Source organism: Nicotiana tomentosiformis, chromosome 1 (assembly GCF_000390325.3).
Source record: "Nicotiana tomentosiformis chromosome 1, ASM39032v3, whole genome shotgun sequence".
Lineage (NCBI taxonomy): Eukaryota > Viridiplantae > Streptophyta > Magnoliopsida > Solanales > Solanaceae > Nicotiana > Nicotiana tomentosiformis.
Window position 1 is genome coordinate 158,062,006 of NC_090812.1, and position 25,008 is coordinate 158,087,013.

Below are 25,008 nucleotides of genomic sequence, written 5' to 3' on the forward strand. Positions count from 1 at the left end.
CTTTTGAAGAAATATGTTTAGAATATGGAATTATTCATCAAACAACAGCCCCTTACACGCCCCAATCTAATGGGATTGCGGAAAGAAAAAATCGCACATTAAAGGAGATGATGAATGCGTTGTTGATAAGTTCTGGTTTGCCACAGAACTTGTGGGGGGAAGCCATTCTTACGGCTAATCGAATATTAAATCGAGTGCCCCATAGCAAAACACAATCCATTCCATATGAACAATGGAAAGGAAGGAAGCCCAACTTGAATTATTTTAAAGTGTGGGGGTGTTTGGCAAAAGTGCAAGTTCCTAAACCCAAAAGGGTAAAGATAGGACCGAAAACCGTTGATTGTGTTTTCATAGGATATGCGACAAATAGTAAAGCATATCGATTTCTGGTTCATAAATCAGAAAATCCCGACATTCATAATAATACGGTTATAGAATCAGATAATGCTGAGTTCTTTGAAAATATATATCCGTATAAAAAGGAATGTGAGTCGTTTGGTGAAGGATCTAAACGATCTCGGGAAGAAACAAAAGAAAGTACATATAATCAGGAGGATCCAAGACGCAGTAAACGTCAAAGGACGTCTACTTCATTTGGACCAGATTTTGTGACTTTCTTATTGGAGAATGAGCCTCAAACATTTAAAGAAGCTATGACTTCTTCGGAATCATTGTTTTGGAAAGAGACAGTCAATAGTGAAATAGAATCCATATTGAATAACCATACATGGGGAATGGGGCTATGGCCGAGAACAAGTCATTGTGGCGGTAACTCTACCTAGAAGACTGGAGATCCCAAGATCTAGGTTCAAGGAGATCAAACAAAGTCATTAATGACGGTTCAACATTGTCAAATAAAATTTTAGTCCATTCTCGTGATGAGACAATGTTCAGTACCAAGGATAAAGCATTAAGGCTTTTTAATGATTTCTAAATTTGATACGGGGTATATCAAATAGTGTATCTACAGGATGACACGTTTAGGAATCACCTATGTAAGTGTGAAGTGTTAGCCGCTTCAAGGAGAACTTTGTAAGGCCAGTTCTCTACGCACTTATGAAACCAGGCGGTGTTCATGGCTGAAACGAACACAACAATGAGAACCAAAGACGGTTAAGGGTTGATTGTGTGACTTATGGTTGTCTAGGTATACACCAAAGATCGACGGTTCAAAGATATCAAATCTACCGATTGACCGAGTATATCCGACATAAGTTTACTACGGAAAGTTCAAAGGGAAACCTACTTATCCAGATGCGATTAATCCTTGCTTGTAAATCACACAGTTTTTCCATGCATACTTCCATGATATAGCCATTCCCCATTCATGTGGGGGATTGTTGAGGTTTTAATTTAAGATGTAATATTCTTAAAATGAGGGTGAATGGGAAATGGAGGGAAAATGAAATTTTGAGTAAAATTTTAAGTTTCCCCCTCTTAACAATGAGACATTGTCCCATATTGGAAGTGGAAGACATTTTTGGTGGGTATATATATAATTGCTCTTCTTGTAGCTCTTAAAGAGTTAAGAAGAAAGCAAGCCTCGCGCCGTCGTCGTCGTCGCTCGCTCGGCTCGGCTTCGGCTACGGCTACGGCTTCGGCTTCGGATTTGGATTTGGATTTGGATTTGGATTTGGTCAAATGATCGATTGATTGATTAATTTTTTGGACCAAATTTATTTGTTAATAGTAAATATTAACGTAAGATTATCCGTATTTGTAACGGATATTTTCCAATCCGTGTATTTGATCATTGGCAGCCGGATAATGGTCTTCCCACCATGAAGTGCTTGCTCCACCATGAAGTGCTTGCTCCACCATGAATGTAATGCTTGCTCCACCATGAAGGGTGGACGTTTGGCTTGCACTCCCTCTTGGTTGCTATAAATAGGAGCAGCAAATGTTGAAGTGAAACACTCGGAACTCAACTGAAATTACCAAGAACTCAACATACAATTGGCTATACATTGCACTCCTTCCTCTCAGAACTTCCATACGTTCTTCTGAGTATATACTCCTTCGTTCTGCATTGTTTTTAACTTCAAACAAAGCAACTGTAAGTGTGATTTGCTACCGAACTTTGTGTTCGCTGAAACACTGGGGTTTGAAGTACCGCTACACCAGTGTGTTATTCGTTCTATCCTGGGAGGAAATAATCCATTACCTTGGGTACTAGGAGGGGATTAAATTCCTTAAGGAAACACTGTGAATTCAGTGGGCTCGAATTATTTACTGTTTTATTACGTAAATTTATATTTTGCAGAATTAGAATTATTATTTACAAATACAGCTATATTGACGGGAAACAACAATCTTTATACGAGCAATCCAGGCCAATCTCATTGGATGGCAATGAAACGAGTTTTGGGATATTTAGAACATACCCAGAACTTTGAATTGCACTACAGTAATTTCCCTGCGGTGATTGAGGGATACTGTGATGCAAATTGGATCACCGGTTCAACTGATTCTAAGTCCACGAGTGGATATGTATTCACTATTGGTGGAGGAGCGGTATCTTGGAAGTCGTCCAAACAAACATGTATTGCCCGCTCTACAATGGAGGCTGAATTCATAGCCTTAGATAAAGCCGGTGAAGAAGCTGAATGGCTCCGGAATTTCTTGGAAGACATTCCATTTTGGCCCAAACCGTTGACATCAATATGCATACATTGTGATAGTCAAGCGGCCAATGAATTGACGTGACGCAGTGATATCAGTCTTTCCTCTGGTGGGCAAGTGATATCATTTACACACAGAGACGGATCCAGAATTTAAATTTTATGGGTTCAATTTTAAGATTTTTAACATTGAACTCATTATATTTTTAAAGTTATGAGTTCATATTTACTATTTTTGCAATTTTAATAATTTTTTACATATAAATTTTTACTCCGCATAAAAAATTACGGGTTCAGTTGAACCCGTAACTAGTAAGCTACATCCGCCTCTGTTTACACAACAACTCTAAACAATTAAACACACATTATACCTCCAGCGGATCTACCCTCAACTAGAGTTGGAAAAAGAATCATGTAATGGTGAGGATGCAAGGCAGGTGTTACAAAGTGCAAAAGGCATTGGTTGAACCTGTTTGGAAATGTTATTTATCTGATGATGGGAGGAATTCCTTTAAAGAAGAGTAGGTTGCTTTCTCATCTTAAATATGACTAGTTATCGAACACGAGTCGCATTTATGCATAAATGAATATGCTTCAGATATTTTACCATATATATTAGTATCATTTATACACTAATTATAGGCGGTTAAACACACATTATACACTCATTATGAAATGATAATGGACTTTATACACAATTATACATGAATTAAACAAAGTTATATATAAATTATACATAGTGTAAAAAATAGAGGTATCACACGTCTAAAAAATTATACTTAGCTACATATTAATTGCGTTTGCTACATATGCAAACAAACCTCGTTGCTGATGATCTTTCCACCTTAAATTGAAAATTTCCTCGCATTGCGTGGTTCTTCAAGACACTCATCAATGTTTCTTTGCCCTTGTAAACTTGATTTTCTGCAATTTGTTCATGTAATGGGTTGTTAATTACACCAATCCGATCTATTTGTGTACCTTCATAATCTTCCCCATTTCCTGTAGTTAGCATCTCAATGGTATGTGGTACATCTACATCATGTATAATCTCATCACATACTTCATACAATGGTTTGGAGCAAGTACCAGAATTTGGATTCTCCTTCAACACAATACACAATGGGTATTGAGTGACGTCGGAGTTCAATTTTATCAAATCGAGGTAAAATCGAAGGCTCATATCATTGTCTATGCCTATTGGGTGAATATTTATCTTTTAAGGAGTATTTCAGTTCCACTGAAAAATTTGGGCCGATATTCAGTTGATTGTTGATTTCATCAACAAACTCTGAAAACCTACAATCTGCTCGGACCTGAATTCCATAAACATTAAAATTGCAAAACTTGTTTTCACTATCCCACTCCCCATTATACTGAATCAAAACATTAACATATTCCATGACTGGTTTGCAAGTAGTTTGCCGCTTCTCCTCCCCCAATTTGTATCAATTTTAGATATGAATCGTTAGATAATGTCCTCTTATCCACGTATTTTGTATATCTTCTGTTGGAGTCGCCCACTGAATCCGTTCACTATCCATGTCTTCGTAATTGTAGGAGCGAATATTTCTCCTTATTTTAAGTTATTAAGGGATTTTACCTTTTGTTTTTATTGGAAGATCTAATTTATTTGGCTACAATATTATAGGGCTAGGTGTAGAAATCTTTTTAGGGCTACTCAAAGTTGACAATATTAGTGGGCTGGCTATTCGCGTTTTTTCCCCTTTTAAATTGTGTTTTGTTCGAGCGTTAGAAAAAATCAGTATAATTAAACTTCATTACATTACATCGACTGCCTCGGTCGATTTCTATTACCAACTACTAGTTTTCTTTCTAGCCCACCTATTGCGATTGATTTTTGGTTGGTATTTCTTTAAATTGACCGTGTTTGACCTTTTTTTGCACTCGAAAATGACTATTTTTAGCGGTTCCTTTTTTATGCGTCTTTCTCCTGACCGAGGACGTACGTAAATTATTTTTGTAAATAGTGTCAATATTTATAAAAGAGCGAATAATAAATAATAGAGTATAAATTATTACATTACCTAACAAGAAATAGTCTTAGTCCATTAGTTTTGTTGAGTCTTTAAGTTAGAAGCGGTTGTAAGTTCAACTCTTACTTATCTACAATTTTTAACAATAGAGGTTCTCTCAAATATTTGCCAACAAAAATGATCTAGTTGAGGTTGGAACTTTTAAAACCTCTTAGAACAAAATTAGGAACTTAACCAATATGCCAAGCAATAATATATGTCAAGTGGTTTCATTTCCTTTATATTAGTATTCCATACAATATTACTACATATATCTCGTAAAAAATTTTCGACAAACAGTATCGCGTGACATCGTTTCATTCCACATGCATCCGCCCTTGCTCGTGACGGTAACAGAATATCAGGAAAATTGCCTTTTCAATAACCTAATTGCGCATATAGTTTTTCATATTATTAATGCATTAAGTTTAAACTCATGTCCAATCGACTGAAATTGGAAGTAAACAATTTTCACATAGCTTCGTGCAGACTACTCTTAGGCCAATGAGACACTCCGGTTATTTATTTTAGATTTTTACTCGTCAACAAAGAATAATATTACTCAACATAATGCACGTTGGAATTTGGAATTCTAGGTCTCGTGAATCACTATTAAAAATTACTTTCATTTTGTTTTGTTTGTCAACAAACAATGTTTCATTAATCAAAATAAGTAAGATTCCTATGTTTTTAAATTATTAGAAGCTCTTAGCTACTTAGCTAGGTCTAGGATAAACATGTTAAACTAAGCCAATAAGAATTTTGTTCAATACCTTCAATTGAGCCATTTTCTTTCAATAATGGTGGTGTCTAGATTAGTTTTGTATGCCTACTAAGGTTCAGACAGGTAAAAAAGAAAAAAAATTATTTACTCCCTTTGTCTCAATTTATTTGATGAAATTTAGATTTCGAGCATCAAACTTCTTAATTTTGATCGTAAATTCAAACTTATTTAAAAAAAAATGAAATTTACATATTTAAAAGCTATATCAAAAGCATTATAAGTCACAATAAAATTTAAAATATTTAAAAGACATATAAAAAAATAATGATCAAAGAAAAAACTCGTTTAACTCTCGAAATTCGAAATGCATCAAAGAAATTGGGGCGAAGTGCACCAATAGCCACTTTTAAGTTTGCTATTTAAAATATATTCACAATTTATAATATTTTAAAATTAGCCAATTCGTCCAAACTTCAGGACTGAGTGTCCTAAATTTGGAGCTGCTAATTTGAAATTCAGGACTAAGTATCCCGGATTTCTGAATTGTTAACTTAAAATTCAAGACATAAGATTTATGGACACAATTTTTGAACTTTAGGATACGACGTCCTGAAGTTTGAACCTTGAGGTTTAAGATCATGACGTCATGTCCTAAAGTTTAAAGTTTATTGCTAATTTTTAAATATATTATAAACTGTAGATATATTTTAAACAACATACTTAAAAGTAGCTACCTAATGTCATTTTCACAATAAATTGAGACAAAGGGAGTAATATTTTTTGTTTTTGAATTTGAACTACGATTTATGTACTTAAATAACCACTTGATCACATTCTTAAGTGCTTCAATTTATGTAATGTCATGCAAACTGTGTGAATTCGACTTTAACTTCTTTTTCCCTTCGTTGTAAAAAGTTAAAATAGATACTACTATTAGAACTATAATTAAAATTTGAGAGTTATTTGGGCTTTTTTCTTCTTAAAGAATTTGCACATAATATCTATCCATTTCCTATTAGAACTTCATTAATAATAAAAACAAATACGAGATAATTTACTAATGGGGTGCAAATATGATTGAATCCTTTCCTAAAACAAAAGAATAATACTCCCTCCGTTCACTTTTGATTGTCACGTATTCTATAAATAAATTTTTTATTTTTACTTGTCACTTTTCGTATATCAAGATAAAAATAATTTATTTTTCCTGTTTTTCCCTTTGCATTAATTACCCATTCAAAATCATTTTTCGAATTTATTAAGACTATACACCAATTAATATGAGTATCGTGGTAAATTATGCACTTTATTTATTATTTTTTAAGGGGCGTGCAAAATCCAAAATGAACAAGTAAAAGTGAACGGAGGGAGTAATTAAAATTCAGCTATCTCTATGCGGTGTACAAGTTAGCAGTCAGCACCATAATAGACAAAGCCGAAACTAGAATTTCAAACTTATTAATTTGAGATTTTAATTGCCTTAAATTACTGAGTTTTAAATTAATAATTTATATATATTAAATAAATTTTTTAAAACAAATAAAAAGTTCCAACCAAGGCCGAATCGTGTCTGAGCACTTTAGCTCTGCCCCCTCATAATAGGGCATCCAAGCTGAAACAGACCAACTGACATATTAACCAAAATAGAATGTCCATTTATTTATTTATTTATTTATTTATTTATTTATTTGTAGTTAATAGCCAAATATATTTATATTTCCTCCGGAAAAACAAAAACAAAATATCCATCTTGCTCTCCTGTTTTCCCTTCTCCATTTTTCATCAACAAATGGAACTCTGAAAAATCGACACAAAAGCATCAAGAAAGCTACATAGATTAAGAGGGGGAAATTCTCAAGATATATAAAGGGATTGAAGAAAAATCCAATCTTTCTTTTGAAAAAAGGAGATGGCTTTAATGCGCCTTCTCACCCAGGTCACTTCTTTAATTCAAACTTTTTGTTTTTATTTATTTTTTCAATTTCCTCGGAAGGATTTTTTTAATTTCATTTTTTGTTTGGTTTATTGATTGATTGATAATTCAGTCTATTAGGCCAGAGAAACCCTAGTTTTTGTAGTTTTTTGTGTTTTTATTTCAAAGGTTGGATATTTATAAATTTTCTTATGAAATTAGTGGAAATTTTAGAGTAATTAGCTTGTTCCTAACTTGGGGTTTATCTTTGTTTTTTTGTTCCTTAGGATTATGTCAGAGATTGAATCTTTTTGTTCTTTCCAATTAAATTATTGGAAATTTTAGAGTATTTAGCTTGTTCCTAACTTGGGTCTACTCTTTTATGTTTCTTAGGATTATTTTAGTGCTATGCTAGTGTCAGAGAAACCCTAATACTGGTTGTTTTATGGGTTTTTATTTCAAAGATTGGATCTTCTTTTTATTTTTTATTTTTGTTAAATTATTGAAAATTTCAGAGTAATTAGCTCGGTCCTAACTTGGGTTTTCATCTTTTTGGTTTCTTAATAGGATTGGTTTAGTTTTATGCTAATGTTTTCCAAGTATAATGTTTTACTGAGACTATAATGAGTCCGGAACCAAAGTAATAATATTTTGAACTCAAGCGACCAAAATAGGTGTTAAAAAAAGGACGAACACTTTTATGTTAATGGGGTCAGTTAGTATAGCGCATCTATTTCATGCGCTATACACTTCTTTTTTATCATATTCTACTTAAAATCTAAAGCTAGTCACGCTCCCAAAGCCCGCAAAGTTGAACTGTCTTTACTTAGAAGCTATAAATTCCGATTTTTTATACACTTCCCCAATACGACAAATCACACCCCTTTGTTGGTTCAAAGAGGTATATATCTTTGATAGACTGATTCAAAATTCTTTAAACAATAAGGAGTTGTTTGATTTATCGTCTTAACAAATTAATTCCAACATAAAATTTAATATAAGTTATACAATATTTGATGATAGTATAAAAAGCCGTGTATTTCAATCAATACAACATCTGGTTGGCTTTATTTTTTTTTTATGAAGTAATTGATTTCATTTCTGGCATCAAGAAGATGCAAAAGTTACAAAAGAGTTAGTTTCTTACAAATATTTATACTAGTACTAGGGAGCTAACAAAATTCAAAAAACTAATCAGGGGAGTCTATAGAGGATAGATAAGCCCAGCTATACAAATACATGAGGCATCTAGCCTTGAGTCAGTGGGGAGAAGTTGATACTCCATCAAAACACTTGATGTGTCTCTCAATCCAAATGCTCCAAAAAATAGCTGCAGGTATCATCTTCCATACTTTCCTAATGGTGCTATCAACTTTCTAGTAACTCCAAGGCATGACCAAACTAAGTCCATAAAGTGATATAAACATACTCCATAAATCTGGTGCAACGGGACATTGAAGAAAAAGATGGTTGTGAGTTTCTGCCTCCCTCTGGTACATGTAACATCTATTCACAATCTGAAAATTCCTCTCGGCTAAGTTGTCTTGTGTCAGACAAGCCTCATAAAGTGCAGTCCAATTGAAGCAGATAACTTTGGGTGGCAACTTGATTTTCCATATTAACTTCCAAGGCCAATGGTTAGTTATTACATTATGAGTTCGTGCTAACTTGCAGGCTGTTTGACTGAGTACTTTCCTGCATCTGCAATACCCTATTTGAACTGATCAGGTACTAGAGTGTTGCTTGAAAAATTGTTGAGTGAGGAAAGACGTCTGAGCAGATCCTCATATTCCCAGTCTTGCAAGTTCCTTCTAAATGTTATATTCAATGAGTTTCCTTCTCTGTACTGACGAATTGTTGAGTCTGGATCACTAACCATCTGAAAGAGAGCAGGGTAGTCATTCCATAGGGGTGTGTTGCCTAGCCATTTGTCCTTTCAGAATTTTATTTGTTGTCCATCTGCAAACTGCAAAGTGCTGGTTTTGTGAGAACTCCTCCCAGAGTTTGTAGATGCTCTTCCAAACTTCAACTCCTTGTGGTGCTTTAGATAGCTTGGTGCACCGGTGGCTTTGGGTTCCATGTTTGGCACTGACAACTTTCTTCCATAGGCTCTGCTCCTCCCGTGTATATCTCCAAAGCCATTTCATCAATAAGCATTTGTTGTGCAGAGCTAAGTCCCTGACCCCTAATCCACCTTGGTCCTTTGGTAAGATAACTTTAGACCACTTTACCAGGTGGAACTTGTGATCATCTTTAGTCCCTTCCCATAGAAAGTTTCTTCTGATCTTGTCAAGATGCTTCAGGACCTTACTAGGCATTGGAAAGAGTTACATCTCGTAGGTTGGGATGTTGTCTAGGACATTACTGATTAGAGTTAGTCTTCCACCCATAGACAAATACTGTAGCTTCCAAGAAATAAGTTTCTTTTCAAATTACTCAATGATCCCACTCCATATAGTTTCTGACTTGAACTTTTCCCCTAGTGGAAGTCCCAGGTAAGTGGTTGGTAAACATCCATTATTGCAGCTTAAAATTCTAGGCAGGTCTTCTAAATTATGCACCTCGTTAACAAGATAGATTACACTTTTGAGCATGTTAATGTGAAGACTTGAAATAGCTTCAAAAATAAGAAGGGTTAGATTTAGATAGAGCACTTGACTTCTGTCTGCCCCACAGAAAATCAAATTGTCATCTGCATAGAGCATATGAGAAATATTGACTGTGCTTCCTCTCCCAACATCAAAACCTTTCAACCATTGCATCTGCTTAGCTTTATCCAACATCTTATCGTGTCCTTCCATTGCTAATATGAATAAGAATGGTGAGAGTGGGTCTCCCTGTCTCAATCCCCTCTGAGGGGAGAAAAAACCAACTTGGTTCCTGTTGATTAGAATGGAGTACTTCACAGTATAGATATTGAACTTGATCCATTTTAACTATCTTTCCCCAAATCCCATTTGCTTGAGAGTGGAAATGAGGTAGGACCAGTTAAGTTGATCAAAGGCTTTTTTTTATGTCCATCTTACATAGAATCCCTACATCCCCCTGCGTTAACTGCCAATCAAGGACTTTGTTTGCTTTCATTGAAGCATCTGTAATCTGCCTTCTTTGGATGAATGCATTCTGTTGATTTGAGACCAATTTTCCCATTACTTTCTTCAACCTTTCAGCTAGGACTTTAGCTATGATCTTGTACACACTGCCAATTAGATTAATTGGTCTATAGTCCCTTAGCTCCATTGCCCCTTTCTTTTTAAGAATGAGCGCATTGAATTATGCATTACATGACCTAACCATCCAACAATGCTGGTGATAGTAACTCATAGCTGCAAGTATGCAGTGTTTAATGAACTCCCATTAGTGCCGGTAGAAAGCCATTGTGTACCCGGATGCCCTTGGTGCTTTCTCAACATCGGGTTGGCTTTATTAATTCTGCATTTACGAATACCTCTATAAGTTATGTTAGAATTTGCGTATTATTTATGCAAAATAGAATATGGAATAAGAGTACATATGTTAGCAATACATGAATACGAATAACTAAAAACAAAATTCCCTAAAAGTAAAAAGTTATTGTATAATAATGTTATTTACTGTATAATAATCTTCACATTATTATGCAAAGTATAATCAGTCTATGCATAATTAGTACGTGAATCAACCGAACCTTAGTCTAAAATATCATACTACATTATGAGTACTAATTTTCGATACTAATAAGCATTCAATGATATATGTGTGTGTGTAGTTTAAGTGACAATTAGTAGGTACATTTTAATCGTTTAACTCTAGTCATTCCCACCCTTCAAAGAACACCATATCTGGTAAGTGTATAACGCATGATTTTTCATGCGCTATACGTTAACGGGGTAACTGACGTTGTTGACGTATAGTGCATGTAGTTCATGCGCTATATATAAAATTGTTCACCCTTTTTTTGAACACCTATTTTAGTCGCTTGAGTTCAAAATGTTGTTTTTTCTTCCGGACTCGACTATAGCTGCTTTATATCTTTTTTCTTGTTATAATAATGGTTTATGAAACTGAGGAGCGTTTTTTGTTTTGTTTTGTATTTATGTTTTGAAGTCTATAGCTTATTTAACTTATACACAGTACCAACTAGTTAGGATTAAGGTTTAGTTTTTCCCGCTATGTTTTAAATTTGGTTTGGTGTTTGCACTAAAATTATGTATTCTGGTTAGATTATAAGTCCGTGCCGAATGGATAAGTGTTTATGACGACTCATATAGTTGACCTGAACTAGCCTAGAATTGAGGTGTTTTTGATTGATTGCAATAGCAGAACCAAGAATTTTAACAAGGGGATTCAAAAGTAAACAATTTTCACATAGCTTCGTGCATACTACTCTTAGGCCAATGGGACACTGCAGTTATTTATTTTAGATTTTTACTCGTCAACAAAGAGTAATATTACTCAACATAATGCACATTGGAATTTGGAATTCTAGGTCTCATGAATCACTATTAAAAATTACTCTAAAAATTACTTTCTTTTTTGTTTGTTTGTCAACAAACAATGTTTCATTAATCAAAATAAGTAAGATTCCTATGTTTTTAAATTATTAGAAGCTCTTAGCTACTTAGCTAGGTCTAGGATAAACATGTTAAACTAAGCCAATAAGAATTTTGTTCAATACTTTCAATTGAGCTTCTTTCAATAATGGTGGTGTCTAGATTAGTTTTGTGTGCCTACTAAGGTTTAGACATGTAAAAAAGAAAATTTTTACTTCCTTTTGTCTCAATTTATTTGATGCAATTCAGATTTCGAGCATCAAACTTCTTAATTTTGATCATAAATTCAAACATAAAATTATTAAATTTTTTTTGAAATGAAATTTACATATTTAAAAGCTATATCAAAAGTATTATAAGTCACAATAAAATTTAAAATATTTAAAAGACATAATAAAAAAATAATGATCAAAGAAAAAACTCGTTTAAATCTCGAAATTCGAAATGCATCAAAGGGGTTAAGTGCACCAATAGCCACTTTTAAGTTTGCTATTTAAAATATATTCACAATTTATAATATTTAAAAATTAGCCAATTCGTCCAAACTTCAGGCCTAAGTATCCTAAATTTTTGAGCTGCTAACTTGAAATTCGGGACTAAGTGTCTTGAATTTATGAACTGCTAATTTGAAATTCAGGACTAAGTGATCCGAATTTCTGAACTGTTAATTTAAAATTCAAGACATAAGATTTATGGACACAATTTTTGAACTTTAGGACACGACGTCCTGAAGTTTGAAACTTGAGGTTTAAGTTCAGGACGTCATGTCCTAAAGTTTAAGTTTATTGGCTAATTTTTAAATATATTGTAAACTGTGAATATGTTTTAAACAACATACTTAAAAGTGGCTACCTTATGTCATTTTCACAATAAATTGGGACAAAGGGAGTAATATTTTTTGTTTTTGAATTTGAACTACGATTTACCACTTTAATAATCACTTGCTCAAATTCTTAAGTGCTTCAATTTAAGTAATATCATGCAAACTGTGTGAATTTGACTTTAATTCTTTTCCTCCTTCGGGTAAAAAGATACACTATACATGTTTAGAAAAAGAAAATAAATACTACTATTAGGACTATAATTAAAATTTGAGAGTTATTTGGACTTTTTTCTTCTTAAAGAATTTGCACATAATATCTATCCATTTCCTATTAGAACTTCATTAATAATAAAAACAAATACGAGATAATTTACTAATGGGGTGCAAATATGATCGAATCATTTTCTAAAACAAAATAATAATACTCCCTCCGTTCACTTTTGATTGTCACGTATTCTAAAAATAAAATTTTTATTTTTACTTGGCACTTTTCGTATATCAAGAGAAAAATAATTTACTTTTTCTGTATTGCCCTTACCATTAATTACTCATTCCAAATCATTTTTCGAATTTATTAAGACTATACACCAATTAATATGGGTATCATGGTAAATTATGCACTTTATTTATTATTTCTTAAGGGGCGTGCAAAATCCAAAGTGAACAAGTACAAGTGAACGGGGGAGTAATTAAAATTCAGCTATCTCTATGTGGTGTACAAGTTAGCAATCAACACCATAATAGGCGGAGGCGGAATTGGGATTTCAAACTTATTGGTATGGAATTTTAATCGTCTTAAGTTATTGGGTTCTAAATTAATAATTTATACATATTCAATAAATGTTTTAAGACAAATACAGAATTCGAACTAAAACTATTAAGTTCGTCCGAACCCTCCTTCCCCACCTTCCTCTTGGGGTGACTTGAACTTACAAACTTTTGGTTGGAAGTGGAGGGTGCTCACCACTTTAGTAACCCAGTCTTGTCAATTTATTTGTAGTAAATAGCCAAATATATTTATATTTCCTTTGAAAAAACAAAAACAAAATATCCATCTTGCCCCCCTTTTTCCCCTTCTCCATTTTCCATCAACAAATGGAGCTCTGAAAAATCGACACAAAAGCATCAAGAAAACTACATAGTAAACAAGAGGGGGAAATTCTCAAGATATATAAAGGGATTGAAGAAAAATCCAATCTTTCTTTTGAAAAAAGGAGATGGCTTTAATACGCCTTCTCACCCAGGTCACTTCTTTAATTCAAACTTTTTGTTTTTATTTCATTTTTTCTATTTCCTCGGAAGGATTTTTTTAATCTCATTTTTTGTTTGGTTTATTGATTGATTGATGGTTTGATAATTCAGTCTATTAGGTCAGAGAAACCCTAATTTTTGTAGTTTTATGTGTCTTTATTTCAAAGATTGTATATTTTTTAGTTTTCTTATGAAATTAGTGGAAATTTTAGAGTAATTAGCTTGTTCCTAACTTGGGGTTTATCTTTTATTTTTTATTTTTTTGGTTCCTTAGGATTATGTCAGAGATTGGATCTTTTTGTTCCTTAGGAATTTTAGAGTATTTAGCTTGTTCCTAACTTGGGTCTTCTCTTTTATGTTTCTTAGGATTATTTTAGTGCTATGCTACTGTCAGAGAAACCTTAATTCTGGTAGTTTTATGGGTTTTTACTTCAAAGTTTGGTTTTCCTTTTTTGTTAAATTATTGGAAATTTTAGAGTATTTAGCTTGTTCCAGACTTGGGCTTTCTCTTTTTAGTTTCTTAGGATTATTTTAGTGCTATGCCACTGTCTTCCAAGTAAAATGTTTTTCTGGTTAGGATTAATGTTTAGTTGTTGCTGTTATGTTTTAAATTTACTTTGGTGTTTGTCCCGAAATTATGTATTCTGGTTAGATTATACGTTCGTGCATGGATAAGTATTTGTGATGATTCATATAGCTGATCTGAACTAGTTTAGAATTGAGGTGTGATTGATTGATTGATTGTATTGGCGGAGTCAGTAATTTTAACAAGGGGATTCAATAATTTCAAACTTGCAACCTAAAGTAAATCAAGGGGATTCGAAAGCTTATATATACATGACAAAATTGTTTTTCCCTATTCGGACATTACTATTTTCCAATGTAAGGGATTTTACTTCATTGGTTGTGGCTCCACCAATGATTGATTGATGGTTTGAGATTTCACTCTATTAGGTCATAGAAACCCAAATCTTGGTAGTTTTATGGGTTTCTTCTTCCAAATTGAATCTTTTTTATTTCTTTTCGATTAAATTATTGGAAATTCAGAGTATTTAGCTCGCTTGTAAATTGGGTTTCTTTTTTTCGTTACTTAGGGATTCTTGGCTATCTTCCAAGTACAATGTTTTTCTAGGGCGGTAGCTTCTTTATCTCTTTTTTCTTGTTATAATATTGGTTATGAAACTGAAGATCATTTCTTTTCTTTTCCGAAATTATTTCTTAATTTTTAGTCTAGTTCACAGTATTCAATTAGTTTACAGGCAATACCAACTAGCTAAGATAAATGTTTAGTTGTTCGTGCTATGTCTTAAGTTTTGTTTGGTGCTTGCTGTAAATCCTTTTATTGTGGTTAGAGTTTAAGATTTGGAGAACCTCTAACCTTTGATAATCACTAATTTGACTTAAAAAAAATTCATTTTTTAGTATTGAACTGAGATGGAGTTTATAGAGCAAAATGGATAAAAATGATTCATTTAACCAACTCCGACTAATTTGGGATTGAGGTGTAGTTGATTGATTGTATCTCATCTAGCTCACTACGTGTTTCTACCAATATCTTTTGTTTTAAGGTGAAATATTCTTATTCTTCAAAAAAAAAAGATTTTCTCAGCTGCCTTTTTTTAGATTGGTCGTATTTAGTTTGGCAGTTTTCCTTATCTTACACTGCACGTTTTATGATGGTTTTATTTCCCTATTTTCTTTCCTCTTATGTCTGTAACAGTACCTTCTTGTGTTTTATAGGTTGAGAGGCATCAATCTCAACTGAGGCAGCTAAGCTCTTTATCCAATAGAATGTATCTTACTTCTAAAAGGATCATAGGAAGTGAAGGTATGCTCTGAGTTTTTGGCACCCATGTAGTAGAGTTTCTTTGTTTCTGTGGTCTACATAGATATCTAATCATATGGTTGATGACATGGAATTTCTTTCCATGGAATTTATCCTAATTTTCCGCTTGATATTCACGGTCCTCTAAAAAGTTCAGCTGTTGTGTTCTTTATATTGAACAATGGCCGTACCTATAATTTTGTGAAATATTCTAGTCACTTTACTGGTAGCTTGACATGGATGACGATCTAGAAAATAAGGTTCGGTAAGTTAAAGAATGAGTTGAGTGTGACATCAATAATGTACCAAAGCAAGTGGAAGAAAAATTCTCTAGACGTCAAAATAAGATTATTATGTCAACCTTTCGGAACTGCTTTTATTATAAATTTAAGTCTTGCTAGATTAGATTTGCACATTAGTAGAAAATAATTGAACATTTATTATTTTGTTGGAAATCTCTCTATATTTTGCCTACCTTTGCATGTCGCTAACAAAAAAACTGTTTTTGTATTTTAATGCCAGACAAGTTATCTAAGTAGAGTAAATTTTGATTATAGGTGGTTTAATACTGTTGATTTTCTCCCTGTAGTTTATTGTTTTTGCAAATAATTTGGTTTAAACAGTTTTCTTGTGCCTTGCAAGATAATGTTGGAGACCATTTTACCATCTTGTGTAAACGAACATGCAACCTCTCAACTCGAATGCAATTTTTTTCAGTAGTATGCTTCACAGAAAGAGCTAGCAAACCTATTCAGTTCAGTGCAATCCTTTTCCGTCGTAAACTTCCAAGTCTTGTGAACGTTAGACGCTAATAAATTAACATATTATCAGCTTATAAGTTAGTGACTACAAATTCATAAGCAATTTCTCCAGTAGCAAACTTCATGGAAATGAGCTAGCAAACCTCCTGAGTTAAGTACATCGTTTTTGGTCATATGCTTCCATGTCTACCTTAAATGCTAATGAGTTAACATCAACTGATAGGTTAGTGAATGCATCCGCTACCAAGGGTGTGACCTAGTGGTCAATGAAGTTGGGAGAACTATGAGGTCTCAGGTTCAAATCCTAGATGAGGCAAAAAGCACTAGGTAGAATCTCTTCCCATTTGCCTAAGCCCTTAGTGGGCAGAGTTTCCCGATACATGTGCTGGTAGGAGGTAGCAGGTACTCTGGTACAATAGATGAGATGCGCGCAAGCTAGACCAGACACCACCGTCTTAAAAGAAATTAGTGAATGCATCCTTACCCAAAAAAAGTTAGTAATGCATTTTAGAAACATTTTTCTAAGTAGCATCTTTTGATTGAGCCAGCAACCTTATGTTCTTTTTCCAACTTGTCCCTTTTTTGTGTGCAGTGTATGGAGTTGCAAATATCAAGCAAAGGTTTCAGTCTAGTTATGTGGGCAGTCTAGGACGCAGAGCACGTGAAACAAATGAAAGTAGTAATGCTGCATATCATAGAAATGACCAAGAGGCAGTCATAAGGTTGTTTGAAAGCCAACCTTCATTGCTTTCTAATCCAGAAGCAGTGTCAGCGTATGTTAAGGCACTGGTAAAGGCTGACAAACTCGATGAAAGTGAGCTGCTCCGGACTTTGCAGAGAGGTAGTAATAATTAGAATGTCTCTTGTTACCTTGTATTGTTTGGTTTGGCTCGCCTTTGAGAATAGATTACGCTAAATATTGAACAGTTAGTACTTGCTGATGAGGGTTTCTGTCTTTTTAATTAGTTTAGCATGGATACCAATAGTGCTTACGAGAGCTGTTTTCAGGGATTTCTGGTTCTGCTAGTTCTCATGTGGAGGAAGAAAATTTAGGGGCTCTGTCTGCTTTTAGGAATGTTGGGAAAGCAACAAAGGATGGTGTTCTTGGTACTCGTAATACTCCTATACATATGGTGGCTGTTGAAGGAGGTAACTTCAAAGAACAGTTATGGCGTACATTCCGGTCTCTGGCTGTGGCCTTTCTCTTGATTTCAGGAATTGGTGCTCTCATTGAAGATAGAGGAATCAGCAAAGGTATAGGAGTTCTGCAATTTTTGTTGGGCTTTTTCATTTTTGCCCCGTCGGTCGAAAATAATACAGGCTCTAGCCCATATATACAAAACATATACACTGATTATGTATATTATATGTATATTTGTACTTAATATGCAAAAATATACATTTTCCGGCTATTATTTCTTAGGGCGGGCCAAAAATGTAATTATCCCATTTTTGTTTGGCGTTTGAAACTTTATTCAGATGCATTCTGCTACTGTCTTTTTCTTAATCCATTTTCTGAATCAGGACTTGGTTTAAATGAGGAAGTGCAACCGAGTATGGAAACCAATACAAAATTTTCTGATGTGAAGGGTGTTGATGAGGCAAAATCTGAGCTGGAAGAAATTGTTCACTATCTCCGAGATCCTAAGGTGGGTTAATCTGGGTGGTGTTTTCAGTAATCACAAGCAGTTCAATCACTTCATCTGCAAAATAAAGTCCTAAGTTTGATATTTGTATCATTAATCCAGGTAAGTAAACAAAAAAAACACAGTGATGAATTTTGTTCTTTGCTGTTCCGTTCAATAATATTCTAGAAATGCAGGACTGGAGTTCATCATTTACGACAGTGTTCTTGCTAGCCCTCTTTCAACACCCATCTGAAAATATCCCAAGGATAAAAATGTGTGAGAACACATTTCATCATTTGTTAATTATATCTACAGTACGTTCTGTTGGGGCGAAGATATTATGGATAGAAGGAGAAGTTAGAGGATTATAAGGTTATTCCCCTTGTGCTCATAAGTAGGTCATGATCATTCAATTAATTCAGCTGTTGAACTCCGATTAGGTTTAGTGTCAAAATTCTTTTTAGTTTATGCTATAATGGTGCCTAAACACAGATCAAAGTAAAGCCTAAATTGTTTTGGCCATGATAGTCAAAATCAGTTAATGGTCACTTATTTACATATCCATTTGGTGAATAGTATATCATAAATGTGATTGAAAAGTACACGGAAAACATGTTTCCGAATAGCCAACCATTACTTACCTACAAGTTTACTTAGGACACTCTAGAATTTCTATTCCAACGTGATGCTTATTAAAAAAACAAAGAATTAAGAATACAAAAAAACATGGTGTTTACTTGTGAGTTTAATCTAATATGGACTGCCACGAGCTGAGGTACATGAGAGCTTAAATGGATGTCATTAGCTGTTAAAAAAGTTGTTTAATTCTGTATTTTCTTTAGCTTTTCATGAAAATTCTGCTTAAAACAAAAAAAAAACGGAAATTTAGGTTGTGACCTCCCGAAGATCAAAGTAGCTACACCATTATTGTAATATTCAAGTGGAATCAGCTGCTTTCAGTCTTGATCGAGCAATAGATACCCTTTAGGTAGTAAAAGAGGAGAAAGGGTACAAACGAGAAGGCTTTTGGTGGCTATTCGTGCTTTTGCTTACCTTCTATTATACTAAATCTTTTAAACTGTTGCCTATAGTTTCCACTTCTGGTCAAAGATACTTATCTTGGACAGTAGAATTTGTAATGTATGACTTTCTTATTTTTGATGATTAGTAAATGTGGTGATGTATGGCTCAAATGTATCAACGTCTTATTAGCTGCAATATGTCCCGTCGCATTTCCCCAATGTTTTTTATTGTTTATTCTGTTCTATGCTGCAGACTCTCCAAAAATGCCTCCGGGTTCGTGTTGGATCTTCCAAAAATGCACTATTTGTTGGAAAATCCGACACGAACTCAGAGACATTTTCGGAGAGTCCGAGCAACATAAATTATGGCTGGGACTTGAGAGGTGATCTTTGTTTTTAGGGTTTGAGGTAAATATTTTGCACTTGCTCATTTCAGCGAACTTTTGGGTACAGCGTTTCACTCGTCTTGGTGGCAAGCTCCCAAAAGGCGTATTACTTGTTGGTCCCCCTGGAACTGGTAAGACCATGTTGGCGAGGGCCATAGCTGGAGAAGCTGGGGTTCCCTTTTTCTCATGCAGTGGCAGTGAGTTTGAAGAAATGTTTGTCGGTGTCGGAGCTCGGAGAGTGAGGGACCTTTTCGCCGCTGCTAAGAAGCGATCACCATGCATTATATTCATTGATGAGATTGATGCTATTGGAGGAAGCCGTAACCCAAAGGACCAACAATATATGAGGATGACTTTAAATCAGTTGCTTGTCGAGCTGGATGGCTTCAGACAAAATGATGGTATCATTGTGATTGCTGCCACTAATTTCCCCGAGTCACTGGATAAGGCATTGGTGAGACCTGGACGATTTGATCGCAACATTGTTGTCCCAAATCCTGATGTCGAAGGGCGGAAACAGATTTTGGAATCTCACATGTCAAAGGTAATCTTTCCCCCTGTTTTCTTTTCCCATTTAGTGTTTAGATGATAAACCTGTTTTGCGTCACATCCTCTTTCCTGGCGTATTGGCGGTATATTTTCATTTACCCTGCACGATGGATTATTCGAAGTTTACAAAGATGCAATAAATGTTATCATCTCCTAAATTCAGTGACGGGATATCTTCTCCTGTTTCGGTTGCCTTGGCATATTTTACTTTGTCATTGATTCATCGTTTCTTATCTACTCGCTATTTATTTATTGTAAATTGCTACTTTCTCTTTCTATTTTCATGTCCTAGAATAAAAATGAGCTACTATGCTGCACTATGTCAAGCTTCCTTTTTTCCATGTTTGGTCTATCATTGCTAATTTCTCATATAAAGAATATCCTGTTTGGCAGATTCTGAAGGCGGACGATGTTGACCTTATGATCGTTGCTCGGGGGACTCCTGGATTTTCTGGTGCTGACCTTGCTAACTTGGTGAATATTGCTGCTGTAAAGGCTGCAATGGATGGTGCCAAAGCCGTAACCTTGGCTGATCTAGAGCATGCTAAGGACAAGATCATGATGGGAAGCGAGCGCAAATCGGCTTTTATATCCCAAGAGACGAGAAAACTCACAGCCTACCACGAAGGTGGCCATGCACTTGTAGCGATGCATACAGACGGAGCTCTTCCGGTGCACAAAGCTACTATTGTTCCACGAGGCATGGCTCTTGGTATGGTTGCTCAATTGCCTGAGAAGGACGAGACTACCATGTCTCGTAAGCAGATGCTTGCTCGGCTTGATGTTACTATGGGTGGGCGGGTTGCTGAAGAGCTCATTTTCGGGGAAAGTGAAGTTACATCTGGTCCATCTGATGATCTCAAGCAAGCAACGAAGCTAGCCCGAGCCATGGTCACCAAGTTTGGTATGAGCAAAGAAGTGGGGCTCGTTACTCACAACTACGACGATAATGGGAGGAGCATGAGCACTAAGACTAGGCTTCTTATCGAGAAGGAAGTAAAAGAACTACTCGAAAGGGCTTACAACAACGCGAAAACGATTCTCACTACCCACAGTAAAGAGCTTCATGCGCTTGCTAATGCATTGCTTGAGCAGGAGACATTAACTGGAGGCCAGATCAAGGCCTTGATTGCCCAGGTCAGTTCTCAACAAACACAGCAAACACAACAACAATTAGTTATAGTTGAAAGTACATCACAGTCCAATTCAAGACCTCCCCCGAGTCCAAGTGCAGCTGCAGCTGCGGCGGCGGCTGCTGCAGCCGCTGCCAAAACCAAAGGCATTGCTCCAGTAGGACCTTAGTTCAGAAAACATTGGTAAAACTATTTATCAACTCAATGTCCATATAGTTCATTATTTTCATGCAAGACTTCCAACCCTTTGGGAATCATTGTCGAGCTGCTGTTAGCGAGGGGAATCTATGTATAGGTGAGTTTAAGGTCAAAGGTTTTTTAACAGTTTAACGGCAGGTGATCATGTATTTTCAAGTGCATCGCTCCATTTCAAGTCCTCGTATCACATAGCTGGCATTGTCTTTCTTGTTAGATTTGAGCTGTTTTCTTCTTTTTCTTGCCCATTTTCTTCGAATATTTCGTCCCACAGGAATATTGTAAATTTCACAGTGCAAGAACCTGGTTGTTTTCCATGTCTGCACTTCACTACATTGCCCTTCCTATTTAAATGAAAGTGGTATATCAGTTTAGTTACATCTTGTAGTTTGACAGTGCATCATTATTTTGTTGTTTTGGTGAAAACTCACAACTTACTTATAGCAGGTGACTATTCCATTTTGTGTTTCTACTTTCTTTCTATACGAAGACGATTGTGAAGAAGTATAGAACACTTTGGTCGGCTGTTGAGCAATCTAATTTTATGTTAGGTGGTGACGGTAAGAAATGAATCCATTTCTGATTGCTATATCGTCGCATTAAAAGCCCCTTCATTATTTTATTCACTTTTTTGTTAAAAAAACTCCAAAGGATTTTTCATTTCACTTTATTTTCAATAACAAATTGTGCCCTTTCCTTCTATAGTTAAACCTCTTTTTAATAGCTGCATTTGTTATGATATTTTTTGGATGCTACAGTGAAGTGAAGTGTTGTTATAGATGACATATATTATAACATAACACAACAGATCGGTTCGAAAAAATTTTGACTTTTATAGTGAATGACTATTATAGATGGATAATGTTATAAAGATGTCTCGCTATATTTATTTTTATAGGATGTCACATCATTGAGCCATGTTAGTTAAACTTCTATTTTGAGGGAAGAATCTTAGTCCTATCAAATAGGTCATTGCCAGTGAGTCACTGGGGACCCTTTTGGCACATCATTCACACCTTTTAGCTAAAACAAAATGGCTCCTCATAAAGAAACAGCAAGACAACAGCTGTGCAAAGAGCTGAGAATAACTTGATATTGTGACCCTTGTTTTTTTTCGTTACAATAGAGTCGAACCCGAAGGGAGCCTTGGAGCAACGGTAAAGTTGTCTCTGTGTGACGTATATGTCATATATTCGAGCCGTGGAAGCAACCTTTAATACTTGAATTAGAGTACACTGTCTATCACACCCCTTGGGGTGAGACCTTTCCCCGAACTCTGTGTGAACGTTGGATGCCTTGTACAACGGGCTACCCTACACTAGAGTCGAATTCAAGATTTAAAGTCAGTCGTACATTATATCACTACAACTCGTTCCTATGTAATAATGGGTATCGACTTAAAGTGAGTATATATTATTAAGATTTCCAACTATACACATCTAGCCAACGACCACCGAAGCTTTCGTTTAGTGGTAAGAGAGCAACGCGTTATGTGAGGATTAGGCGCACATCAGAATTTAGAATCCTGCCACAAACAAAAATCTAATATTTAAGTGGAGAAAGATATAGAGACGGATATATTTTATGTAAAATTACTAACTGTGTGCCATCGACCCTCGGGAATTTTGGAAGTTGTATGTGGAGTTTTATATGTCAAAACATTTGTTCCTATAGAAAGGCCCCTGTATTTCCTCAAAGTCTCTATCATGGGCCCTAACTGCAACTGGCATTGCAAAACAGGTCCTTTGTACATGTCTTTCTTGCCTTGATTATCCAGACTGGCTGAAAATGAAATCACGATAATGAAGCCATCATATGTAGAATGTATGCATTAATTCTCTTTGTATGGTGCAAATGCTTTTCATATTTGGTTGCTCACCCGATATTCGGTATCCGTGTTGGAGCTCGATTAATTCAGATTCGCACAAAAAAATCTCACTTTGGGAGGTAAAGCGTTTCTTACCAAAAATGACTTTGTTCCCTGGCTCGAACCTGATCTCTGATTAAGGATTGGAGGAGTATTTATAACTCCACCGTAACGTTTGATAGTTTCCCCTTTTTTTTCCTGGCCACTCGAAATACTATGCTAAATAAAAAAGAAACTAAAATTGAGAAAAGAACTACCACGTGATATTCTCTAGCCATGTCACTTAGGTGATGTGTCGATTTTTTTTATTTTTAAGAGTTAAATAAAATTGTTTTGATAAATATGTATTATTGTTATTAGAATTAATTTATTTGTATATCATGCAGCTCTAAATTTTAAAAAGAAACTAAATTGACATTTAAGTATTGCTTCAAAAGTTAGTTAAATTTGAGCAAAAGAAAATAAAAATGATACTGAAATCCGAAGGAGGTGGTTCAAGAGTGTGTGTTTATTTCTTTTAGGGTAAAGTTTCCAATGGTTCTCTAAAGTAAAACATCAAATATCTTTTCTTGAAACTTTGTAGTTAAATATTTTATAGCCTTAAGCATGTGCGTGTCTCGACTATTATTTTGTTGTAATTGTATCCACTGAGTTACATATACGTCGACACATAGACACACAAATATAATATGTGCGTGTGAAAAGTTTAAAAATAATATTATATTATGCACTATATATTTATAAATTTTGAATCCGCTTAGAATGATACTATTCATACATAAACTGCAAGAAGCTGTCAAGCTCTACTACAACTGTTAAATGTGGTACCAAATTCTATCTCTGGCTCAACCATATCCCAACAAAAAAATATTTGCTTCAAACATTTTGGACCAAATTAGAAAGTGGACTCTGCATTTCATTGATTACTTCAAAGATGATAAAATGGAATTTTTCTCAAAATGGTTTAAATATTTGGTGTCCGAAATCCACTGGTCCAACTAGAACGGATTTGCACTGTAAAAAATTAACTATGAGAGCTTTAGCGCTCTATGCCAAATGAAAATTCAGTTAAGGGTAAAGAAACCTTAACCATTACAGCCAGGACGGATTTGCCTTAGCTAAGCGGTGTCACGTGACATCGCTTCGCCAAAAAATTTCACTAAATACACATATAAATGAAATGCAAAAATTAACAAGTTCTTATACATAATATAGAATGACACCACTTGGTAAATCTTCGTGCTGGTTAAGGCGCTACAATTCTCAAGTTTGGTTTTGGAGTTCGAGTCCAAACCAACACAATTTTGTTCTTTTAAGTTTTACAGTTCCTTAACAACTTTTAAAATGACTGATATGATCTAAATTATTATTATTTTTACAATATTGTTCAAAATTATTTGTTTATTCTTTTAAATGTGACATGGCTTATAAAAAAATCGTACGTAGGCCAGCCCTTAGCGATAGAAACAATAATACTGGCTCAATAGTCGTTGCTATCAAAAGTTTTTGAGCATTTATTTTGGCGCCTTTTATTTAGTTGGATAACCAATTCTGTTTTTGTCAAGTGTTGTACATTCTTATATCATTTCTCTCATTTTGAGTTGGATCTTTGAGATTCTTAAACAGTGAGAATAACTTCCTTTTAGTCCAATAATAATGACAGAAGAAAACAATTATGTGACCCTATTAATTTTTTTATTTCATTCTCTTTCACTAATAGAATTGTAAAAAATGGGCAATACA

The 25,008-nt window shown here is 34.7% G+C and overlaps 1 protein-coding gene across 3 annotated transcripts; it reads left to right on the forward strand.

Annotated features, from left to right (window-relative positions):
• Positions 1–7,099: 7,099 nt before the first annotated feature.
• On the forward strand, positions 7,100–21,776 carry LOC104114856 (ATP-dependent zinc metalloprotease FTSH 4, mitochondrial-like). 3 transcript variants are annotated; one of them, XM_009625396.4, is made up of 7 exons: positions 7,100–7,317; positions 15,640–15,727; positions 17,078–17,326; positions 17,494–17,739; positions 18,010–18,134; positions 19,589–20,065; positions 20,464–21,776. In XM_009625396.4, exons 1-7 carry the CDS (start codon positions 7,291–7,293, stop codon positions 21,370–21,372), a joined length of 2,121 nt encoding a protein of 706 aa, XP_009623691.1. In that variant the 5' UTR covers positions 7,100–7,290; the 3' UTR covers positions 21,373–21,776. The 3 variants fall into 3 exon arrangements, with proteins under 3 accessions (XP_009623691.1, XP_070048775.1, XP_009623692.1); XM_070192674.1 differs by lacking the exon at positions 7,100–7,317 and adding an exon at positions 8,726–8,930; XM_009625397.4 differs by lacking the exon at positions 7,100–7,317 and adding an exon at positions 13,676–13,892.
• The last annotated feature ends 3,232 nt before the right edge of the window (positions 21,777–25,008 follow it).

What these genes read in the sequence shown, in the direction of transcription:
- LOC104114856 (XM_009625396.4), top strand. Translation starts at nt 7,291, where the DNA reads ATGGCTTTAATGCGCCTTCTCACCCAG. An exon ending in AAGGATCATAGGAAGTGAAG is followed by an intron (nt 15,728 to 17,077) that starts GTATGCTCTGAG and finishes TTTTGTGTGCAG; the next exon opens with TGTATGGAGTTGCAAATATC. An exon ending in TGGAATCTCACATGTCAAAG is followed by an intron (nt 20,066 to 20,463) that starts GTAATCTTTCCC and finishes CCTGTTTGGCAG; the next exon opens with ATTCTGAAGGCGGACGATGT.